At 41.1% G+C, this 23,783-nt stretch overlaps 1 protein-coding gene across 1 annotated transcript; it reads left to right on the top strand.

The window, feature by feature from the left end:
• Window positions 1-15,310: 15,310 nt before the first annotated feature.
• On the top strand, window positions 15,311-23,161 carry ap1m2 (adaptor related protein complex 1 subunit mu 2; the record flags this gene model as incomplete). The annotated part of the gene is made up of 12 exons (XM_079264309.1): window positions 15,311-15,352; window positions 17,874-18,030; window positions 18,519-18,586; window positions 18,923-19,053; window positions 19,132-19,279; window positions 20,490-20,616; window positions 21,833-21,975; window positions 22,049-22,120; window positions 22,263-22,421; window positions 22,505-22,630; window positions 22,957-23,032; window positions 23,136-23,161. 12 exons carry the CDS (start codon window positions 15,311-15,313, stop codon window positions 23,159-23,161), a joined length of 1,275 nt encoding a protein of 424 aa, XP_079120435.1.
• Window positions 23,162-23,783: the final 622 nt, after the last annotated feature.

The following is a 23,783-nucleotide window of genomic DNA, read 5'->3' on the forward strand; positions in this document are numbered from 1 at the left end:
TAATAGAGTAAAATTAAAATATAGTGGAGAAGATAGTAAATGGCTCCATAGCGCCCCCTACAATATTTTAATTAATCAGCCCCGCCCACTACATTGACTGACATGGATATGATTCGGGAAACTTGTAGACCCTCCCAGTACCTTCAAAAAAGTCTCTTGGACATATGGGCTAAATCCAACAGGAAGTCGGCCATTTTGAAAAGGGTGCCATTTTTGGGGTCATTTCTGTCATTTTCTTTGCCATGCATTTGGAGGAACTTGTCCTAAGAATTTTGTCCAACTTTAACCCAAATGAGTCAGGATGCTCAAGAGACATGTGTGATTAAAAGTTGTGCTATTTCTTTTAATAGGGGATATCGTTTAGGAGAGGCAGGGCAGCAAAGCAGATGTGATGCAATGAAAAGGAAAACTGACATAACTCCCACAAAAAACAACCAACCTGCACCAAATTTGCTACAGATGATGCCAGTCATATCCTTCACATTTCTGTTTGTCAATAATTAGATTATAAATTAGCCCCGCCCCTTGGTGACAGTAAGTGACCGTTCATAAGGTCTAAATGGCCTGAAGTGCAGTCTGGCTGCACTTTAGGTTGAGAGAGGCATGGGAAGGATGTTGCCAGGGGAGGCGGTGGCATTATGCCGAGTGGCGCCATGGTGCGAGGGCCTATATCACCGCTTGCGGTTTTAATTAGGCCCGAGCACCTTGGCGGTGCGAAGGCCTATTGTAATTGCAGTGTTTATTATTATTATTATTTTTATTCGGACACTTCGCGTGCTTTTTTGGAGGCCTGAACGTGCTCGAAAACTCACCAAATTTTGCGTACCCCCCCAAGGGAATACGAAAAATTTGATATTTTGAGGTGCTCCAGAATGTTTGGGCGAAGCTGAACGAGAGCGCCACCTATTTTAGGTGCCCCGCCACTGCATGTCGTTAATCTTTATGAAAATTCATACACATGATCTACATGACAGGGCGAACAAAAAATCCTCTTAATGTCATGGTGAAATGTCGACAGGAAGGCGGCCATTTTAGGTCAAAGTCAATATTTTGGCGTTTTAGCACCTCGCATTTTAACGAACTCGTCCTAGAGCTTTTATCCCACTGAGCCACAAATTGCTCAGGATGTTCAGGAGACATGTGTGATTCAATGTTGTGTTATTTCTTCTAATAGGAGACTTAGTTTACGAGGGGCGGGGCCTCAAAGTTTGATGTCTCGCCATGAAAAATTAAACGGATATAACTCCCACATAAAGCAACATTTCTGCACCAAATTTGCTAGATATGATGGCAGTCCCCTCCTACAGAGTTCTATATGTCAATATTTTGATTATGAAATAGCCACGCCCCCTGGAGGTCAAAAGTGTTGTTTTTTGCTCACACACCCATAACTCTGGCTTGGTGGACACCACATGGCCCAAATTCACTCAGGCATCACAAAACATGTCGGTGAAGAGATCTGGTAAAGGACGTTCCTCTGCGCTGCACGGCGTGCCCGTGACACCATGGCGAAGTTCCATGCGGTGGCGTGACATCATAAATCACTATAAAATTCTCAATTTTGATCTGATCACCCTAAAACTTATAGGGATTAATAAGGGATCAGTCCTGAACAGATCCATGTGACCATTGCTGGTGTAGACCTAAGCCCCGCCCACTTACAACAGGAAGTGGTTTTTTCCACGTTTGAGGGTCATGCTTCTAAGCAAATGGTCCCAAACACTTGAGACTCCTCCAAAACATGTCAAACCCTTTCATGATGCCACAATAAAAACCTCAAGTCGCTACGCTAAACGGGACATGGCGAATGGCGGTCCAACGCCATGAAACAGGAAGTACCTGTGACCAAGCCATGGAACCTTGGACCGCCACCATACTTGCCATGACTGATGACAGTAAGGCCCTGAACTAAGCCCCATTGAAACATTATGGAATAAATGGAGCATGTCTCCATAGCGCCCCCTACAAAATTTCAATCAATCAGCCCCGCCCACTACATGGACTGACATGGATAAAATTCAGCACAGTTGGAGAACGTTCCAGTACCTTCAAAAAAGTCTCTTGGAATTATGGGCTAAATCCAACAGAAAGTCGGCCATTTTGAAAAAGGTGCCATTTTTGGGGTCATTTCTTTGCCATGCATTTTAAACAACTCCTCCTAGGGATATTGTCCAACTGACACCCAACTTGCACAGGATGCTCAGGAGGCCTGTGTGATTTAAAGTTGTGTTATTTCTTCTAATAAAAGATTTAGTTTAGGAGGGGCGGGCCCTCAAAGTTTTATGTCTCATTAACAAAGACTTATTGATAAAACTCCCACATAAAACAACATATCAGCACAGGAATCGACACATCTGATGCCAGTCCCATGATGAACAAAATATACAATGCAATAATGGGACTATGAATTAGCCCCACCCCTTGGCAACAACAAGTGTCTGATATCATGAACCAGGAAGTACCTGTAACAAAGCCATGGAACCTTTCATCTTCACCATACTTGCCATGAGTCATGACAGTTATGTCCTTAATAAAATAAAATTACAATATAGTGGAAAATATAGCAAATGGCTCCATAGCGCCCCCTACAATATTTCAATCAATCAGCCCCGCCCACTACATTGACTGACATGGATATGATTCGGGACACTTGTAGACCCTCCCAGTACCTTTAAAAAAGTCTCTTGGACATATGGGCTAAATCAAACAGGAAGTCGGCCATGTTGAAAAAGGTGCCATTTTTGGGGTCATTTCTGTCATTTTCTTTGCCATGCATTTTGAGAAGGTCCTCCTAAGAATTTTCTCCAACTGTAACCCAGATGAGTCAGGATGCTCAAGCTGCATATCTGATTAAAAGTTGTGTTATTACTTTTAATAGGGGATATCATTTAGGAGAGGCGGGGCAGCGAAGCAGATGTGATCCAATGAAAAGGAAAACTGACATAACTCCCACAAAAAACAACCAACCATATTTATAGACATGTATGTACAGATGAACATGCAGGTCCATCTGAAGGAATTATTAATTATGTGAATCAGTTTCATATGTGTTTTCTTGTTTAGAAGCAGACTGATTGCTCTTTGATTTATAGACATTTGTTCGGATTCTTGGATAGAGTGGTATTGGATCAGCTCTGTTGATGGATTGATTAAAACATCCAGTGCGGCTAATACTTACAACAATAAGTTACTGAAAACTATATTTATGTAAATGATGTTAACAGTTTTTAACAAATGTCACAGGCATGTTAATAAGCATAATGAATTAAAACTAAACTTGAAGCATTTATGTATTATTCCTCCCTGTTGCTCTTTGTCTGTACTGTGGGGGATTACATGAAAAAGAAAAAATCTGAGGCTTTGGTTCTGAGAATGAGCAGCTAATTCTTGTTTTGAATAAAGTAAAAATAATGTAACATCCATTTATGGAAAACTGGTGGGATTTTTTTTTCAATTTCATTAAACACTGTGGCATATTTGATCCACTTTTAGATTATTTTTTTCAATTTATTGAAGCCAGAGTATGTAAGATTTCAAAGCGATTCTTTCCAACACTAGGTGGCAAACACCATGTAGTGAGCAAAACCACACAACTGCTACCTCTACAAACCACCACAGGGCGGAAGTAGTGAGCTAAACTTGCTCCTCACCCCTCCCATCCTCTAAATACAGCGGAACCGTCACCGTCCACAAGACTCAAAGTTTATTTACAAACTGTGTGATGACATCCAGTATTTCAGCTCCACATGAACCGGTAAGTAACTGTTAACACAACAGGCTCTTCGTCATGCTGAAAATGATACTCTCTTATGGTGTTTTTTTTTTGCAAAGTAGTACGTAAAAATGACAATATCGCGTATGGAATAAACGGTGGTACTAAGAAGAGGCTAAGCTACGTGCTAAGCTAGCTATAGTTGTTAGGCTAATTCCTACTTTATTAATATTTCTGCATATATTCAGCTGATGTTAGACTGAATCAGCCTAACACAGGCAGTCAGACACTGACATAATGCAGAATTTACATGTTTGAATGTTGTTACAGCGATGATCCGTGTACACACTTGTTTTCAGTGATGAATATGACATGTTAAGGTTGCCAGGAAGGCCGAGGCAGGGCTGGTGGACGGTCCGAGGACAAGCGGGTCAGTCTGAGGAAGACGACCTGCAGCTTCCAGAGATGTGACTGGCTAGCTGTAGTACAGGTAAAATGCAGTTTCATGTTCACTGTTTTGTCTCAAGATATTACTGATAGAAAACATTTATTACAGGAATTCCACAGTATTCCAATAACCAACAATGGTAAACGAGGCTGAAGTTAGCTTCCGATTCGCAATATGTGTAAAGGGCAATTCCACTGAATTTTTCAGAAACACCACATTAGACCAGGTCCTGACAAAAAACTACAACACTTGGACTCTTAAAACCTGGGTTAAAATATTCCACATACTATGCAGATTCAATAAAACATAGTGTCTGATTTGTGAAATCTTTATTCTATTTGTGAAAATGCAAATAAGGGTCATTTCATGACTTTTTTGGCATCTGGACCACATTACATCAGGTCCTGACAAAAAACTAAAACACTTAGACTCTTCAAATGTGGGCTAAAATATTCCACATACTATACCAGTTTTTTGTCAGTACCTGGTCTAATGTGGTGGTGTTTCCAAAAAATTCAGTGTAATTGCCCTTTACACATATTGCAGCCATAAGCTGCGGATCGGAAGCTAACTTCAGCCTCGTCAATGGTAACTGTTTTATGTATTATTTGTTGTTGTAACATAAATGTAATTTTATATTTGAGCTTGTTACCTACTGCTCTGTCTTCCATATGTTACTTGTTGCTTTGGCATCCAGACATTAGTTTTAGATATTACAGTAATATATTAACTTAGTCTCTGAACAAAGTTGGTAGACACAGACCTTCACTAAAAAATCTGATCTTTCACTTTTCACTTTGTTTTCCATCAGTTAGTAAAATGTGGCTCTATTTATCTAACCAATCTTTTGTATAATTTTGCAGAGACGTCTTGATGACATAAATGTGAAGGACCTAAGAAGACTCACATCCCAGCTCCTCAGAAGGAAACAAGGCTTGATTCCCAGTTGCTGTGTGGCTACTGAAGAGCAGTTTCCTGATCTGCACAGACACAACATTGGTTTTATTTTTGGTGTTTGATTCTTTTTTTTTTCTTCTAGTAAACCACAATTTAATAGCATTTCTGTGGAATCTATTGTTTACATGTTCGTTGATTGTATTGTTTCTTACTTATAACTTTGTGTTACTAATTAAGTAATTTGAGCTACTTTGTACACTTTGAAGCGTTTTTAAAATAAAGAAATTTAAATGCTTTTCCCCATTTATTCAATACATTCAAGTCATCTAAATAACTGCAGTAGGATGTGATCATACAGGAACAAGATAAAAGTTTATTACAATTTATGACTGTAATAAATACAGATCTAACAGTGTATAAACACAGCACAAATCCCACAGAGAAAAGTCTATGATCCACAAACAGAAGACACAACTATATACAAAAGATGTGAAGTTTAGATTCCACAATAGAAGGTCAATAATTCCTGTTCATGTTTTATGTGTTGCACCCTCGCTGCTGACTTCATACACATTTGTAAACTTTTTTGTTCATTACACTTATGGAAATAATTATAAGATGCAGTGGCCCAAATTCACTCAGGCATCACAAAACATGTTGGTGAAGAGATCTGGTAAAGGACGTTGCTCTACGCTGCACGGCGTGCCCGTGACGCCATGGCAAAGTTCCATGCGGCGGCGTGACATCATAAATCACTATAAAATTGTCAATTTTGATCTGATCACCCTAAAACTTATAGGGATTAATAAGGGATCAGTCCTGAACAGATTAATGTGACCATTGCTGGTGTAGACCTAAGCCCCGCCCACTTACAACAGGAAGTGGTTTTTTCCACGTTTGAGGGTCATGCTTCTAAGCAAATGGTCCCAAACACTTGAGACTCCTGCAAAACATGTCAAACCCTTTCATGATGCCACAATAAAAACCTCAAGTCGCTACGCTAAACGGGACATGGCGAATGGCGGTCCAACGCCATGAAACAGGAAGTACCTGTGACCAAGCCATGGAACCTTGGACCACCACCAAACTTGTCATGACTGATGACAGTAAGGCCCTGAACTAAGCCCCATTGAAACATTATGGAATAAATGGAGCATGTCTCCATAGCGCCCCCTACAAAATTTCAATCAATCAGCCCCGCCCACTACATGGACCGACATGAATAAAATTCAGCACAGTTGGAGAACCTGCCAGTACCTTCAAAAAAGTCTCTTGGACATATGGGCTAAATTCAACAGGAAGTCGGCCATTTTGAAAAAGGTGCCATTTTTGGGGTCATTTCTTTGCCATGCATTTTAAACAACTCCTCCTAGGGATATTGTCCAACTGACACCCAACTTGCACAGGATGCTCAGGAGGCATGTGTGATTTAAAGTTGTGTTATTTCTTCTAATAGAAGATTTAGTTTAGGAGGAGCGGGCCCTCAAAGTTTGATGTCTCATTAACAAAGACTTATTGCTAAAACTCCCACATAAAACAACATATCAGCACAGGAATCGACCCATTTGATGCCAGTTCCATGATGAACAAAATCTACAATGCAAAAACATGACTATGAACTAGCCCCGCCCCTTGGCAACAACAAGTGTCTGATATCATGAACCAGGAAGTACCTGTAACAAAGCCATGAAATTGTTGATCTTCACCATACTTGCCATGAGTCATGACAGTTATGTACTTAATAGAATAAAATTACAACATAGTGGAAAAGATAGTAAATGGCTCCATAGCGCCCCCTACAATATTTCAATCAATCAGCCCCGCCCACTACATTGACTGACATGGATAAAATTCAGCACACTTATAGACCCTCCCAGTACCTTCAAAAAAGTCTCTTGGATATATGGGCTAAATCCAACAGGAAGTCGGCCATTTTGAAAAGGGTGCCATTTTTGGGGTCATTTCTGTCATTTTCTTTGCCATGCATTTTGAGGAACTTGTCCTAAGAATTTTGTCCAACTTTAACCCAAATGAGTCAGGATGCTCAAGAAGCATGTGTGATTAAAAGTTGTGCTATTTCTTTTAATAGGGGATATCGTTTAGGAGAGGCGGGGCAGCAAAGCAGATGTGATGCAATGAAAAGGAAAACAGACATAACTCCCACAAAAAACAACCAACCTGCACCAAATTTGCTACAGATGATGCCAGGCATATCCTTCACATTTGTGCATGTCAATAATTAGATGATAAGTTAGCCCCGCCCCTTGGTGACAGGAAGTGACCGTTCATAAGGCCTAAATGGCCTGAAGTGCAGTCTGGCTGCACTTTAGGTTGAGAGAGGCATGGGAAGGATGTTGCCAGGGGAGGTGGTGGCATTCTGCCGAGCGGCGCCATGGTGCGAGGGCCTATATCACCGCTTGCGGTTTTAATTATTATTATTATTTTTATTCGGACACTTCGCGTGCTTTTTTGGAGGCCTGAACGTGCTCGAAAACTCACCAAATTTTGCGTACCCCCCCAAGGGAATACGAAAAATTTGATATTTTGAGGTGCTCCAGAATGTTTGGGCGAAACTGAACGAGAGCGCCACCTATTTTAGGTGCCCCGCCACTGCATGTCGTTAATCTTTATGAAAATTCATACACATGATCTACATGCTAGGGCGAACAAAAAATCCTCTTAATGTCATGGTGAAATGTCGACAGGAAGGCGGCCATTTTAGGTCAAAGTCAATATTTTGGCGTTTTAGCACCTCGCATTTTAACGAACTCGTCCTAGAGCTTTTATCCCACTGAGCCACAAATTGCTGAGGATGTTCAGGAGGCATGTGTGATTAAATGTTGTGTTATTTCTTCTAATAGGAGACTTAGTTTACGAGGGGCGGGGCCTCAAAGTTTGATGTCTCGCCAGGAAAAATTAAACGGATATAACTCCCACATAAAGCAACATTTCTGCACCAAATTTGCTAGATATGATGGCAGTCCCCTCCTACAGAGTTCTATATGTCAATATTTTGATTATGAAATAGCCACGCCCCCTGGAGGTCAAAAGTGTTGTTTTTTGCTCACACACCCATAACTCTGGCTTGGTGGACACCACATGGCCCAAATTCACTCAGGCATCACAAAACATGTTGGTGAAGAGATCTGGTAAAGGACGTTGCTCTACGCTGCACGGCGTGCCCGTGACGCCATGGCGAAGTTCCATGCGGCGGCGTGACATCATAAATCACTATAAAATTGTCAATTTTGATCTGATCACCCTAAAACTTATAGGGATTAATAAGGGATCAGTCCTGAACAGATTAATGTGACCATTGCTGGTGTAGACCTAAGCCCCGCCCACTTAAAACAGGAAGTGGTTTTTTCCACGTTTGAGGGTCATGCTTCTAAGCAAATGGTCCCAAACACTTGAGACTCCTCCAAAACATGTCAAACCCTTTCATGATGCCACAATAAAAACCTCAAGTCGCTACGCTAAATGGGACATGGCGAATGGCGGTCCAACGCCATGAAACAGGAAATACCTGTGACCAAGCCATGGAACCTTGGACCGCAACCATACTTGCCATGACTGATGACAGTAAGGCCCTGAACTAAGCCCCATTGAAACATAATGGAATACATGGAGCATGTCTCCATAGCGCCCCCTACAAAATTTCAATCAATCAGCCCCGCCCACTACATGGACCGACATGGATAAAATTCAGCACAGTTGGAGAACCTTCCAGTACCTTCAAAAAAGTCTCTTGGACATATGGGCTAAATTCAACAGGAAGTCGGCCATTTTGAAAAAGGTGCCATTTTTGGGGTCATTTCTTTGCCATGCATTTTAAACAACTCCTCCTAGGGATATTGTCCAACTGACACCCAACTTGCACAGGATGCTCAGGAGGCATGTGTGATTTAAAGTTGTGTTATTTCTTCTAATAGAAGATTTAGTTTAGGAGGGGCGGGCCCTCAAAGTTTGATGTCTCATTAACAAAGACTTATTGATAAAACTCCCACATAAAACAACATATCACCACAGGAATCGACACATTTGATGGCAGTCCCATGATGAACAAAATATACAATGCAATAACATGACTATGATTTAGCCCCACCCCTTGGCAACAAGAAGTGTCTGATATCATGAACCAGGAAGTACCTGTAACAAAGCCATGAAACCTTTGATCTTCACCATACTTGCCATGAGTCATGAAAGTTATGCCCTTAATAGAGTAAAATTAAAATATAGTGGAGAAGATAGTAAATGGCTCCATAGCGCCCCCTACAATATTTTAATTAATCAGCCCCGCCCAATACATTGACTGACATGGATATGATTCGGGAAACTTGTAGACCCTCCCAGTACCTTCAAAAAAGTCTCTTGGACATATGGGCTAAATCCAACAGGAAGTCGGCCATTTTGAAAAGGGTGCCATTTTTGGGGTCATTTCTGTCATTTTCTTTGCCATGCATTTGGAGGAACTTGTCCTAAGAATTTTGTCCAACTTTAACCCAAATGCGTCAGGATGCTCAAGAGACATATGTGATTAAAAGTTGTGCTATTTCTTTTAATAGGGGATATCGTTTAGGAGAGGCGGGGCAGCAAAGCAGATGTGATGCAACGACAAGGAAAACTGACATAACTCCCACAAAAAACAACCAACCTGCACCAAATTTGCTACAGATGATGCCAGTCATATCCTTCACATTTGTGCATGGCAATAAATAGATTATAAGTTAGCCCCGCCCCTTGGTGACAGGAAGTGACCCTTAATAAGGCCTAAATGGCCTGAAGTGCAGTCTGGCTGCACTTTAGGTTGAGCGAGGCATGGGAAGGATGTTGCCAGGGGAGGCGGTGGCATTATGCCGAGCGGCGCCATGGTGCGAGGGCCTATATCACCGCTTGCGGTTTTAATTAGGCCCGAGCACCTTGGCAGTGCGAAGGCCTATTGTAATTGCAATGTTTATTATTATTATTATTATTATTATTATTTTTATTCGGACACTTCGCGTGCTTTTTTGGAGGCCTGAACGTGCTCGAAAACTCACCAAATTTTGCGTACCCCCCCAAGGGAATGCGAAAAATTTGATATTTTGAGGTGCTCCAGAATGTTTGGGCGAAACTGAAGGAGAGCGCCACCTATTTTAGGTGCCCCGCCACTGCATGTCGTTAATCTTTATGAAAATTCATACACATGATCTACATGACAGGACAAACAAAAAATCCTCTTAATGTCATGGTGAAATGTCGACAGGAAGGCGGCCATTTTAGGTCAAAGTCAATATTTTGGCGTTTTAGCACCTCGCATTTTAACGAACTCGTCCTAGGGCTTTTATCCCACTGAGCCACAAATTGCTCAGGATGTTCAGGAGGCATGTGTGATTAAATGTTGTGTTATTTCTTCTAATAGGAGACTTAGTTTACGAGGGGCGGGGCCTCAAAGTTTGATGTCTCGCCAGGAAAAATTAAACAGATATAACTCCCACATAAAGCAACATTTCTGCACCAAATTTGCTAGATATGATGGCAGTCCCCTCCTACAGCGTTCTATATGTCAATATTTTGATTATGAAATAGCCACGCCCCCTGGAGGTCAAAAGTGTTGTTTTTTGCTCACACACCCATAACTCTGGCTTGGTGGACACTACATGGCCCAAATTCACTCAGGCATCACAAAACATGTTGGTGAAGAGATCTGATAAAGGACGTTGCTCTACACCGCACGGCGTGCCCGTGACGCCATGGCGAAGTTCCATGCGGCGGCGTGACATCATAAATCACTATAAAATTGTCAATTTTGATCTGCTCACCCTAAAACTTATAGGGATTAATAAGGGATCAGTCCTGAACAGATTAATGTGACCATTGCTGGTGTAGACCTAAGCCCCGCCCACTTACAACAGGAAGTGTTTTTTTCCACGTTTGAGGGTCATGCTTCTCAGCAAATGGTCCAAAACCCTTGAGCCTCCTCCAAAACATGTCAAACCCTTTCATGATGCCACAATAAAAACCTCAAGTCGCTACGCTAAACGGGACATGGCGAATGGCGGTCCAACGCCATGAAACAGGAAGTACCTGTGACCAAGCCATGGAACCTTGGACCGCCACCATACTTGCCATGACTGATGACAGTAAGGCCCTGAACTAAGCCCCATTGAAACATTATGGAATAAATGGAGCATGTCTCCATAGCGCCCCCTACAATATTTCAATCAATCAGCCCCGCCCACTACATGGACCGACATGGATAAAATTCAGCACAGTTGGAGAACCTGCCAGTACCTTCAAAAAAGTCTCTTGGACATATGGGCTAAATTCAACAGGAAGTCGGCCATTTTGAAAAAGGTGCCATTTTTGGGGTCATTTCTTTGCCATGCATTTTAAACAACTCCTCCTAGGGATATTGTCCAACTGACACCCAACTTGCACAGGATGCTCAGGAGGCATGTGTGATTTAAAGTTGTGTTATTTCTTCTAATAGAAGATTTAGTTTAGGAGGGGCGGCCCTTCAAAGTTTTATGTCTCATTAACAAAGACTTATTGCTAAAACTCCCACATAAAACAACATATCAGCACAGGAATCGACCCATTTGATGCCAGTTCCATGATGAACAAAATCTACAATGCAATAACATGACTATGAACTAGCCCCGCCCCTTGGCAACAACAAGTGTCTGATATCATGAACCAGGAAGTACCTGTAACAAAGCCATGAAATTGTTGATCTTCACCATACTTGCCATGAGTCATGACAGTTATGTCCTTAATAAAATAAAATTACCATATAATGGAAAAGATAGTAAATGGCTACATAGCGCCCCCTACAAAATTTCAATCAATCAGCCCCGCCCACTACATTGACTGACATGGATATGATTCGGGACACTTGTAGACCATCCCAGTACCTTGAAAAACGTCTCTTGGACATATGGCCTAAATCCAACAGGAAGTCGGCCATTTTGAAAAAGGTGCCATTTTTGGGGTCATTTCTGTCATTTTCTTTGCCATGCATTTTGAGGAACTTCTCCTAAGAATTTAGTCCAACTTTAACCCAAATGAGTCAGGATGCTCAAGAGGCATGTGTGATTAAAAGTTGTGCTATTTTCTTTAATAGGGGATATCATTTAGGAGAGGCGGGGCAGCAAAGCAGATGTGATGCAATGAAAAGGAAAACTGACATAACTCCCACAAAAAACAACCAACCTGCACCAAATTCACTACAGATGATGCCAGTCATATCCTTCACATTTGTGCATGTCAATAATTAGATGATAAGTTAGCCCCGCCCCTTGGTGACAGGAAGTGACCGTTCATAAGGCCTAAATGGCCTGAAGTGCAGTCTGGCTGCACTTTAGGTTGAGAGAGGCATGGGAAGGATGTTGCCAGGGGAGGCGGTGGCATTATGCCGAGCGGCGCCATGGTGCGAGGGCCTATATCACCGCTTGCGGTTTTAATTATTATTATTATTATTATTTTTATTCGGACACTTCGCGTGCTTTTTTGGAGGCCTGAACGTGCTCGAAAACTCACCAAATTTTGCGTACCCCCCCAAGGGAATACGAAAAATTTGATATTTTGAGGTGCTCCAGAATGTTTGGGCGAAACTGAATGAGAGCGCCACCTATTTAAGGTGCCCCGCCACTGCATGTCGTTAATCTTTATGAAAATTCATACACATGATCTACGTGCTAGGGCGAACAAAAAATCCTCTTAATGTCATGGTGAAATGTCGACAGGAAGGCGGCCATTTTAGGTCAAAGTCAATATTTTGGCGTTTTAGCACCTCGCATTTTAACGAACTCGTCCTAGGGCTTTTATCCCACTGAGCCACAAATTGCTGAGGATGTTCAGGAGGCATGTGTGATTCAATGTTGTGTTATTTCTTCTAATAGGAGACTTAGTTTACGAGGGGCGGGGCCTCAAAGTTTGATGTCTCGCCATGAAAAATTAAACGGATAAAACTCCGACATAAAGCAACATTTCTGCACCACATTTGCTAGATATGATGGCAGTCCCCTCCTACAGAGTTCTATATGTCAATATTTTGATTATGAAATAGCCACGCCCCCTGGAGGTCAAAAGTGTTGTTTTTTGCTCACACACCCATAACTCTGGCTTGGTAGACACCACATGGCCCAAATTCACTCAGGCATCACAAAACATGTCGGTGAAGAGATCTGGTAAAGGACGTTGCTCTACGCTGCACGGCGTGCCCGTGACGCCATGGCGAAGTTCCATGCGGCGGCGTGACATCATAAATCACTATAAAATTGTCAATTTTGATCTGATCACCCTAAAACTTATAGGGATTAATAAGGGATCAGTCCTGAACAGATTAATGTGACCATTGCTGGTGTAGACCTAAGCCCCGCCCACTTACAACAGGAAGTGGTTTTTTCCACGTTTGAGGATCATGCTTCTAAGCAAATGATCCCAAACACTTGAGCCTCCTCCAAAACATGTCAAACCCTTTCATGATGCCACAATAAAAACCTCAAGTTGCTACGCTAAACGGGACATGGCGAATGGCGGTCCAACGCCATGAAACAGGAAGTACCTGTGACCAAGCCATGGAACCTTGGACCGCCACCAAACTTGCCATGACTGATGACAGTAAGGCCCTGAACTAAGCCCCATTGAAACATAATGGAATAAATGCAGCATGCCTCCATAGCGCCCCCTACAAAATTTCAATCAATCAGCCCCGCCCACTACATGGACCGACATGGATAAAATTCAGCACAGTTGGAGAACCTGCCAGTACCTTCAAAAAAGTCTCTTGGACATATGGGCTAAATTCAACAGGAAGTCGGCCATTTTGAAAAAGGTGCCATTTTTGGGGTCATTTCTTTGCCATGCATTTTAAACAACTCCTCCTAGGGATATTGTCCAACTGACACCCAACTTGCACAGGATGCTCAGGAGGCATGTGTGATTTAAAGTTGTGTTATTTCTTCTAATAGAAGATTTAGTTTAGGAGGGGCGGGCCCTCAAAGTTTGATGTCTCATTAACAATGACTTATTGCTAAAACTCCCACATAAAACAACATATCAGCACAGGAATCGACACATTTGATGCCAGTCCCATGATGAACAAAATCTACAATGCAATAATATGACTCTGAACTAGCCCCACCCCTTGGCAACAACAAGTGTCTGATATCATGAACCAGGAAGTACCTGTAACAAAGCCATGAAATTGTTGATCGTCACCATACTTGTCATGAGTCATGACAGTTATGTCCTTAATAGAGTAAAATTACAATATAGTGGAGAAAATCGTAAACGGCTCCATAGCGCCCCCTACAATATTTCAATCAATCAGCCCCGCCCACTGCATTGACTGACATTGATATGATTCGGCACAGTTGTAGAACCTTCCAGTACCTTGAAAAAAGTCTCTTGGACATATGGGCTAAATAAAACAGGAAGTCGGCCATTTTGAAAAAAGGTGTCATTTTTGGGGCAATTTCTGTCATTTTCTTTGTCATGCATTTTGAGAAGTTCCTTCTAAGAATGTTGTCCAACTTTAACCCAAATGAGTCAGGATGCTCAAGAGGCATGTGTGATTAAAAGTTGTGCTATTTCTTTTAATAGGGGATATCGTTTAGGAGAGGCGGGGCAGCAAAGCAGCTGTGATGCAATTAAAAGGAAAACTGACATAACTCCCACAAAAAACAACCAACCTGCACCAAATTTGCTACAGATGATGCCAGTCATATCCTTTACATTTCTGCATATCAATAATTAGATGATAAGTTAGCCCCGCCCCTTGGTGACAGGAAGTGACCCTTCATAAGGCCTAAATGGCCTGAAGTGCAGTCTGGCTGCACTTTAGGTTGAGAGAGGCATGGGAAGGATGTTGCCAGGGGAGGCGGTGGCATTATGCCGAGCGGCGCCATGGTGCGAGGGCCTATATCACCGCTTGCGGTTTTAATTATTATTATTATTACACGAGCTGAGACCTAAGACTGTCACAGACGCACCTGTTACGCGTGTGTCCGTGGCGCCCTCTAGTGGATCACGCGAACAACACACTCTTTACTTTCACCATCCGCTCAGGTGAGCTGGTTAATGTTTCACCTGCGCGAGCCCACGTCACGGCAGCTTGGGGAAAACGACACAGCAGGCTCCGTGCTTCTTTTTAAACTCATGTTGTTTTTATTGTTATTTTTATGACAATTCGGAAGTGTGAAGCTGGAGCTGAACTTTAAACGGAGTCTGTGTGCTTTCTGAAGTCGCGTGCAGTTGGAACGAGCACAATGTCTGCCTCTGCTGTGTTTGTCTTGGATCTAAAGGGGAAGGTAAGGCTGTTGGAGCTCATTATGGACAGTGTTAATTGCTTATCAGGCGTCATATTCGCTTTTCTGCGACATGTTATGAAAGTTAAAAAGTTGAATTTCCATCTGTTTTCCTCCCTGTTTCTTTACCTGTTAAACATTGATGACGTCGTTAAATATTAATGAAAACCTTGCCACACACTCATTCATTGGCCTTTTTTTTCTCCCCCATTTACTTCCGGATTGAATGGAAGCAAAAGCTGCAGCCTCATGATGGAGTGAAAGAAAGCGAGCAGCTGCGTTGTTGTGACTTTCTGCAGTCAGCATCATATTCATTGTTAACATGACACACATGTGACGGGGAATGGATGCATCACTTGATCTTCACCATGCAAGCTTCTGCTTTGGTGTTAAATCATGATAAAGCATAATAAGACACCTGCATGCTAAAGATGTCAGGTGCAACCTGCTTTGCATAGGCTTATCTTCAACATTACTGAACAAAGATTATTCAGCTTGTTGATTCTGAGAGGTTAAACGTAGAGTAGACCTGAGGAAAAAAGGACAATATTTTAAGGAATTAAATTAAAATATTCTTGTGTTTTCTGAAATAATCTGATCCCTTTAACAGGGGTGTCAAACTCCAGTCCTCCAGGGCCGGTATCTGGAAGGTTTTTGTTGTTTCCCTCTACAACAGCTGAAAAAATCAAATGGATACTTCTTGTTAACATATTTATGAATTTCAGGCAGATGTGTTGGAGCATGGCAACAACAAAAACCTACAGGAGACCGGCCCTTAAAGACTGGAGTTTGACACCTAGCAGATCCCCCTTCCTAAAATCAAATAAGACACATTTTGTCTTGAAACTGACTTAATTCTTTCAACAAGGTTTTGGGAACATTTCGTCAGAGATTTGGCTCCATTTCGACATCATAGCTTCACAAAGTTGCTGCTGATTTGCACATCTATGGTGACAATCTCCCATTCCACCACACCCCAAAGATCTATTGTTTTAAGAGTTGGAGTACAGCTAACTGATTTAAGCTTTGTGACACGGTGCATTATCTTGTTGGAAGGATCCATCAGAAGCTGCTACACTGTGTCTTGAAGGGATGGACGATACTAAGTAGTTTGGGGTGTTTTATTCAGTTCAGCTTTAAACTCTAGTCTTGTAAAGGTATTGTGTTAACCCATCCAAGAAGTGTTTCAGTAAAGTGTTGTTGAGTTTTTGACTGAACAAGTCAAGTGTTAACAAACAGTTGTCACATGTTTGCACTGAACATGCATCATTAATGCATCTCATATTGCTCATATAAGTTGTATTTCCCTCCTGGCATTTTATATTAATCCAATTCAATTCAACTTTATGTGTATAGCGCCACTTCACAACAATGTTGTCACAGGGCACTTTACACGCGCATCACTTCAAGCCAATTCATACATATCCTATAGTAGAAACCAACTGATTGCATCGAGTCATGACTTGGATCCAATTCCCCATCCTGAGCTGCACGAGGCGACAGGGAAGGAAAAAACTCCCTTTTTAACAGGAAGAAAACCTCTGGCAGAACCCGACTCAGGGAGGGCAGCCATCTGCCTCGACTGGTTGGGGTGAAGACGACAGGAAAGACAGATCAACATGTAAAACTGCACTTATTCAGGAAGACCTGCGGAAAAAAGGAGAAATAAGTTAGAGACGGCAATACTGTCATATATTTATACATTATTACATTGGAGAAATGGAGCGAGGTACTTCTCAGTGCATCAGGTAACATCCCCATTGCTACATAAGTAATGAATGGCTAGACTACCCATAACTATAAGAGCAATGAGCATAACCTGGACAGTTGGGTCCCGTACATGCAGACTCCAACTCAGGAGATGCTCATATCCTAACTATAAAAACCATTTACGTCATGCAAGGCCCAACGTGTCCAAGAAAATATCCCATTCCTTGTTTCTAGTCAGACTAGCTCATCTGGCACAAGCAACCAACCACGTACAAAGTTATTTCAGTCCTTCTTCCTCATTCTGATGCTGATTGAACTTCAGCAAACATCCTGATCATGTCTGAATACACTGAGTTACTACCATGTGATTGGCTGCTTAGCTACTTGTGTTGAGTCATCCCGCTGTGACCTCGTACAAAAGTATTAAATGAGCAAAGACTTAATTTATTCTAATCTGTAAAATAACATCCAATATGTTGTCAAAACAGTAAAAGGACTGAGGTTTCCTTGTACCGCCAAAGCTCTGTGGCTGTCCAGCGGTGTCTTAGTGTGCAACACTTTGCTAGGATGTTTGAATGTGTTGGGAATTGGTCAGCTTACTATTTATCAGGTTTGAGCTTTCTTTCTTTTCATGCTGTTCCTGAGCAGTTTTTACAGTGGGGCATCATTGGGATGCTCCAAAAAGACAATCATCATCCTTCATTTAATCTTTAAGCGGCTTTGAAGTCGCAGATTATCTGTGTTTATGGTCTGATTCCTGTTATTTTCCATTCCGTTTTAAGAAAACCTTGTCCTGTAATCGCCTTGTTCTCAGGTGCTGATATGTCGGAACTATAAAGGGGATGTGGACATGGCAGAAATCGAACACTTCATGCCTTTGCTCATGCAACATGAAGAAGAAGGGCTCATCTGTCCCGTCATGTCACACGGCAAAGTTCACTTCATGTGGATCAAACACAACAACCTTTACCGTATCCTTACCCTGAGCATTTATTACAACCTCTGTTCTTTATTTTATTTATTTACTTAATTTAATGAGGACAATTCACATAATGAACACTTTGTATAAACTCAATACAGTGTGTAAAAATGTCAGATTTAGCTAGAAGCTGCTTTCCATCTGTAGTCCTCAGACATTTACAGACATATAAAACATATATCAAATTCCTGTATCCACGTACAATATACTGCACATATTAAACCTCATCTATGTTTACAGGCGTGATTGGTTTTAAGCCATTTTTCAGCTCTTTTCTTTAAACGCCATACGGGTGGAACTGTCTCGTATAGATGTTGGAAGACTATCCCAGTTCATGCAACACTTATTGTTAGAGGGGACTTCAGTAACTCGCCTTTTAAAAAGAAGAATAAAAAGATGTGTGGTTTGGTTACAAAACGACACTGACCTCAGGAGCGTGGACGTACATGTAGGATATACCTTAACTTAATCTGTGAACAGTTGTGGTCATTACAAACAAGAACTCCAATGCCTCCCTCGTCTACTCGTTTCTCTACAAACTAGTTGAGGTGAGTGATTTGAATGCATTTGTTTATTTGTAAAGTTGATGAAAGTTGACGTTAAAACACGGCATTGATCCAGAGTGAAGTGACTTTGAGCCTCTACATTCGGAGTGTCCAGCTCTGGTCCTCGAGGGCCACAATCTTGCAGCGTTTCCATGTATCCCTGCTCCAACACACTTGACTCAAATGAATGAGACACTGAGCAGAACTTCATCGGCTGTCGAATCCCTTTAATGTATGCCAGGTGTGTTGGAGTAGGGATACAGTGAAAACCTGCAGAACAGCGGCCTTCGGGGACCCCTGCCCTATGGAATGATGTCACCTGTCATTTATGTCACACAGGTGTTTACGGAGTACTTCAAAGAGCTGGAGGAGGAGAGCATCCAGGATAACTTTGTAGTCGTCTATGAGCTTCTGGATGAGTTGATGGACTTCGGTTTCCCTCAGACGACTGACAGCAAGATCCTACAAGAGTGAGACTCAGCATACTCGCACATAATCAGGCTAACAAAAACAAACTCCATAGCAACAAAAGATGTCATCTCTTGCAGATACATCACTCAGGAAGGTGCCAAGCTGGAGGTGGCAAAGTCCAAGGTGCCGACCACCGTCACCAATGCTGTCTCCTGGCGGTCAGAGGGGATCAAATACAAGAAGAACGAGGTCTTTATTGATGTCATTGAGTCCATCAACGTACTGGTAAGATTAAGGAAGGGACTAAATCGTCCTGTAAAGGCCCAGTGTGTAGGATGTAGAGATATCTAGTAGCACAAACAGCAAATTACAACCAGCTGAACGCCACTATGAGGACCTCAAAGAGCTGAAGATCACCGTGATTGGTTTGTCCCTTATGAGCTGCTCCAGTAACATGGTAGTGATAAGGAATATAACAGCATCCTTGTGTTTAAAGTTAACCTTTTTAGATAAAAAAAAAAAAACATAATTATTATTCATCAGCATAAACAAAAAAGAAAACCTAGCTACGAGTATGAAGTTATTCTTCTGCTAATAAATTGTGCTAAATGTTACAGACCAGAGATTAAACACATTTTTAAGCTTTTAGTGTTTCATCTTTTAAATTTCCTGTGTAGAAAGTGGACATCTATCATTTCTGTTGTGTTCAGCTATAATATTTATGGAAATTACTGTATTAACGTAATTTTTTATGCAGAGCTTTGAAATTCTGGCCCTAGAGGTCCACTATTCTTCAGGTTTTAGATGATTCCTGCTCTAACACACCTGATTAAAATGAAATTGATACAACATCCAGTTTTCAGCTACGGCACAATGAGCCATTCATTTTATTCAGATGTGTTGAAGTAGAAAACATGTAAAACCTGCCGGACTGTTTGCTTCAGGATTAGACTTTGAGATTCCAGGTTTAATGTATTTACTATTGTTGTGTGACTATATGAGCCTAACATTGTCCGCAGCTTAAAATCAGCCATGTAGTAACACAATTTGCTTTTGTGTGTAATTTACTTCATTATGCAGTGTCATTATATTGTATTTTTTTTACACTTTGCTTATTTAAAGCTGTAGAAGAAACAATAATGTCTTAGAAACACTGAATTCTGGGCCTGTACACCAGTTTATACACATCTGGTTCACCTGTAATTCAAATATTTTATTACAAATAGTTTGGTTTTTTAGTATCAGTATGTTATTAGAATTAGAATATCGGTTGGAAAATTAGTTTTTCTTTGTAGGATTAAAACAAAATGCAGAAATTTATTATGCTGATGGTAAAAGTTGACAATAATCCCTTTTGTTTGTGTTCAGGATGAGTTTCCAGCTCAGAAATAAATGTCCAGAGTTAAATGAACATACAAAAATGTCTTTATCTGACATGCTTGCAATCTAAATTGTAATTGATTTTATTCATGCTATGTTATGTTTTGTTTTTCAGGTGAATGCAAATGGCAACGTGATGAGCAGCGACATCGTGGGCAGCATCAAGCTGAAGACCATGTTGTCTGGGATGCCCGAACTGCGCCTGGGCCTCAACGATCGAGTGCTTTTTGCCCTCACTGGACGTGCGTATACAATCTCTAGCAGTTATTTCATCACAGAATATGCACTAATCCTCTTTATTTTATTTGTTTCATTCAGAGTACAACAGCAAAAGGAATTAAGGATGTTTATCAACTGTTTCTTCTTTTTAGCAGCAAACAATAAAAGCAAATTACAGCTATGACAGAAATCTATTTTATTTAACAACTGAAGTGTCGACATGAGTAAAACTTTCCAAGTTATGAAACTGTAACTGCGGGCAGTAATTTCACATCAAGTAAAGGACTAATTATCAGATTACTCATTTATGAGGAAAAAAAATCAGTTAATACTTTTGGTAGCTTCTCTGGCGTTATCATGTCTTTATTTACCTGAAGCATGAATTTCACTTTAAAAAACAGATTCCAGCTTTCTTTTAACTCTGATTAAGATCTGGACTGTTTCCTGATCACATTATATATTACCTGAAGAAATAGTTAGAAGCTGTTTGTTCTGCAGCAAGACGATCCATCATCCTGACAAATGAAGTTTACTTTTAATTGATGGAACAGAAAACTGTCCAAAACTTGGATGTCGACTTCTTGTAGAGCAAGGATCCTCAATCCTGGTCCGCAGCCGGCCAGTGTCTTGCAGGGCTTCCAAGTGTCCCTGCTGGAACACACCTGGCTCGGACTCAGACAAGCTCTGCACAAGTCTGCTGCAACACACTGATTTGAATCAGGTGTGTTGCAGCAGGGACTCTTGGAAAGCCTGCGGGACACTGACCCTTGAGGACCAGGATTGAGGATCCCTGCTGTAGAGGTCGACTTCCACCTTCTCTGGTTCTTTGCCTGACACACAACTCTATATCTATTTAATAAATGAAAAAATATGCTTGTATCCTTCAGTCACTTTATGTGTTTGGATGTACAGCAAACAAATATTCAGGCAGATACAAGATTTATCCCTTTCATTCAATCATCCATGGCTAATCCCCCCCCCCTCCCTCAACTTTCTTTCTTTTTTCATCGTTTCTGCCTCTGTTAATGATTTTCTGGATGCAGAACCCAGTTTGATCTCATACATTGACTCTTGTTTCTGCCCACTTATTCCAGAGTTTTCTGTCTGCTGAAAAGCTCTGCATGCTTTTAAACCTGAGTAAAGAACTGAACTGGGTTCCATATTATGATGAAGCATTAGTTAAAGATGCCATGATGACTGAAAGCTGCAGCAGTATTTTATTGTGTGCATTGTGCTCAGGTGATAAAGGGAAGACGGTAGTGATGGAAGACGTGAAGTTTCACCAGTGTGTCCGTCTCTCTCGTTTCGAGAGCGATCGTACAATCTCCTTCATTCCTCCAGATGGAGAATCTGAACTGATGTCCTACCGCATCAATACACATGTATGGTCTTCTTTATTATCTTGTATTTCACATTTTTATCTGTGCTGTGTGTAAAAACCTATTTTCTTTGCAGGTGAAGCCTCTGATATGGATTGAATCAGTCATAGAGAAATTCTCTCATAGCAGGGTGGAAATCATGGTTAAGGTACATTGAAATGGCTTTAAATGGTTAAATTCATGCAAACTATAAACTGCTAAAGCACTGAATTATTTCTGTTGCTGTAATATGATTAATGACACAGTCTGAGCGTTGAATCTGTGTGATGTATCATCTTTTTTTCAATTAGGCAAAAGGTCAGTTTAAAAAACAGTCAGTGGCCAATAATGTGGAGGTGAGGGTCCCTGTTCCCAGTGATGCCGATTCACCCAAATTCAAAACCAGCACAGGCAATGCCAAATATGTGCCCGAGAAGAATATGGTGATGTGGACCATCAAGTCTTTCCCTGTAAGAAATTCCCAGCTGAGTGTTTACTGAGTGTTGAGACATCTCTGTGTCTGATTTTTCTGTGTTCAACCATCCCCATGTAGGGAGGGAAAGAGTTTCTCATGAGAGCTCACTTTGGTTTGCCCAGTGTTGAGAATGATGAGATGGAGGGCAAACCTCCCATTACTGTCAAATTTGAAATCCCCTACTTCACAGTATCAGGAATCCAGGTACGTGTGCAGAAACAGATTAGGGTGTATGAAAACACAACTCAGGAATAAAGCTTGTAGTAATGAGAGTTTAGTAAATCTGCATGTTTATTCTGGCTATAAAACCCTTCAAGGTGAGGTATATTTAGTTTATCTCATTTTAATATTTATACAGCTGTGATACATGGAAGACTCTTTATTCTGTTTCCAGACAATCCAGAGTTTATAGTTTGTAAAGTCAAGTCAGGTCCTGTTAGAGCTGATGTGCTCATGCTGGGAAACTGAATTTGATTTGATTATATATATTACTTCCTGAACAAGTTGTGACTTTTACTCATTTTCATCAGGTCCGGTATATGAAGATCATAGAAAAAAGTGGTTACCAGGCTTTACCCTGGGTTCGCTACATCACACAGAGTGGAGGTAAATTAGAAATATTCTGTTTTATAATGTTTAGACTGGTGGTTACATACTTATAGATGTAAAAACTTATAACATTTTTTCATAATTTATTTTCTTTTTTTAGATTACCAGCTGAGGACCAATGTGTAAATCCTGAAGGATGCTTAAATGTATATTTCTCATTTCCACGGCTTCCAAAAGAGCATAATGATCATTTTAACTGTACAAATAAAATGTATTTCTGTCATCTGCTCTGTTAATAATCCTGTTATGTCACTTGGTTGCAGTTTGATTTTATTGTGTATTCTGTGATATGCTATCAAAGATATTATGAAGAAATTATGTTAAAAACATTTTTCATCTGTGACTTTTGTGGTTTTCTTGTGTATTTTATTCATGAGTTTTAAGCCCATATAAGGGGAAGTTGTGCTCCCATGATGTAGTTAAGGCATTGTGCAATCACAGTCGATAAATTCCGCCTAAAATTAAAAACACGCACCCGCCTTTTTTCCACACCCTGCCCTGGAGAAATACAACCAAAGGATGAAACTGAATGAACTCCCTTTGACACCAACGTATACAAATCGCCCGCTTTCTTCGCTTTGTGCTGTAATTGGTCGATTGTTGCTGTTACCACAGTGATAGCGTAGTAACCGAGCTAAAGCGCCTCCTCTTTTACCATATATGGAAGAACAACGCCTACTAGGTGAACGGTGATTGGCCAGCGTATGTTCTCTTCAATGTTTGTAAATTGTAGTCTGAAGACACCGCT

Source organism: Telmatherina bonti (assembly GCF_933228915.1).
Source record: "Telmatherina bonti genome assembly, chromosome: 3".
Lineage (NCBI taxonomy): Eukaryota > Metazoa > Chordata > Actinopteri > Atheriniformes > Telmatherinidae > Telmatherina > Telmatherina bonti.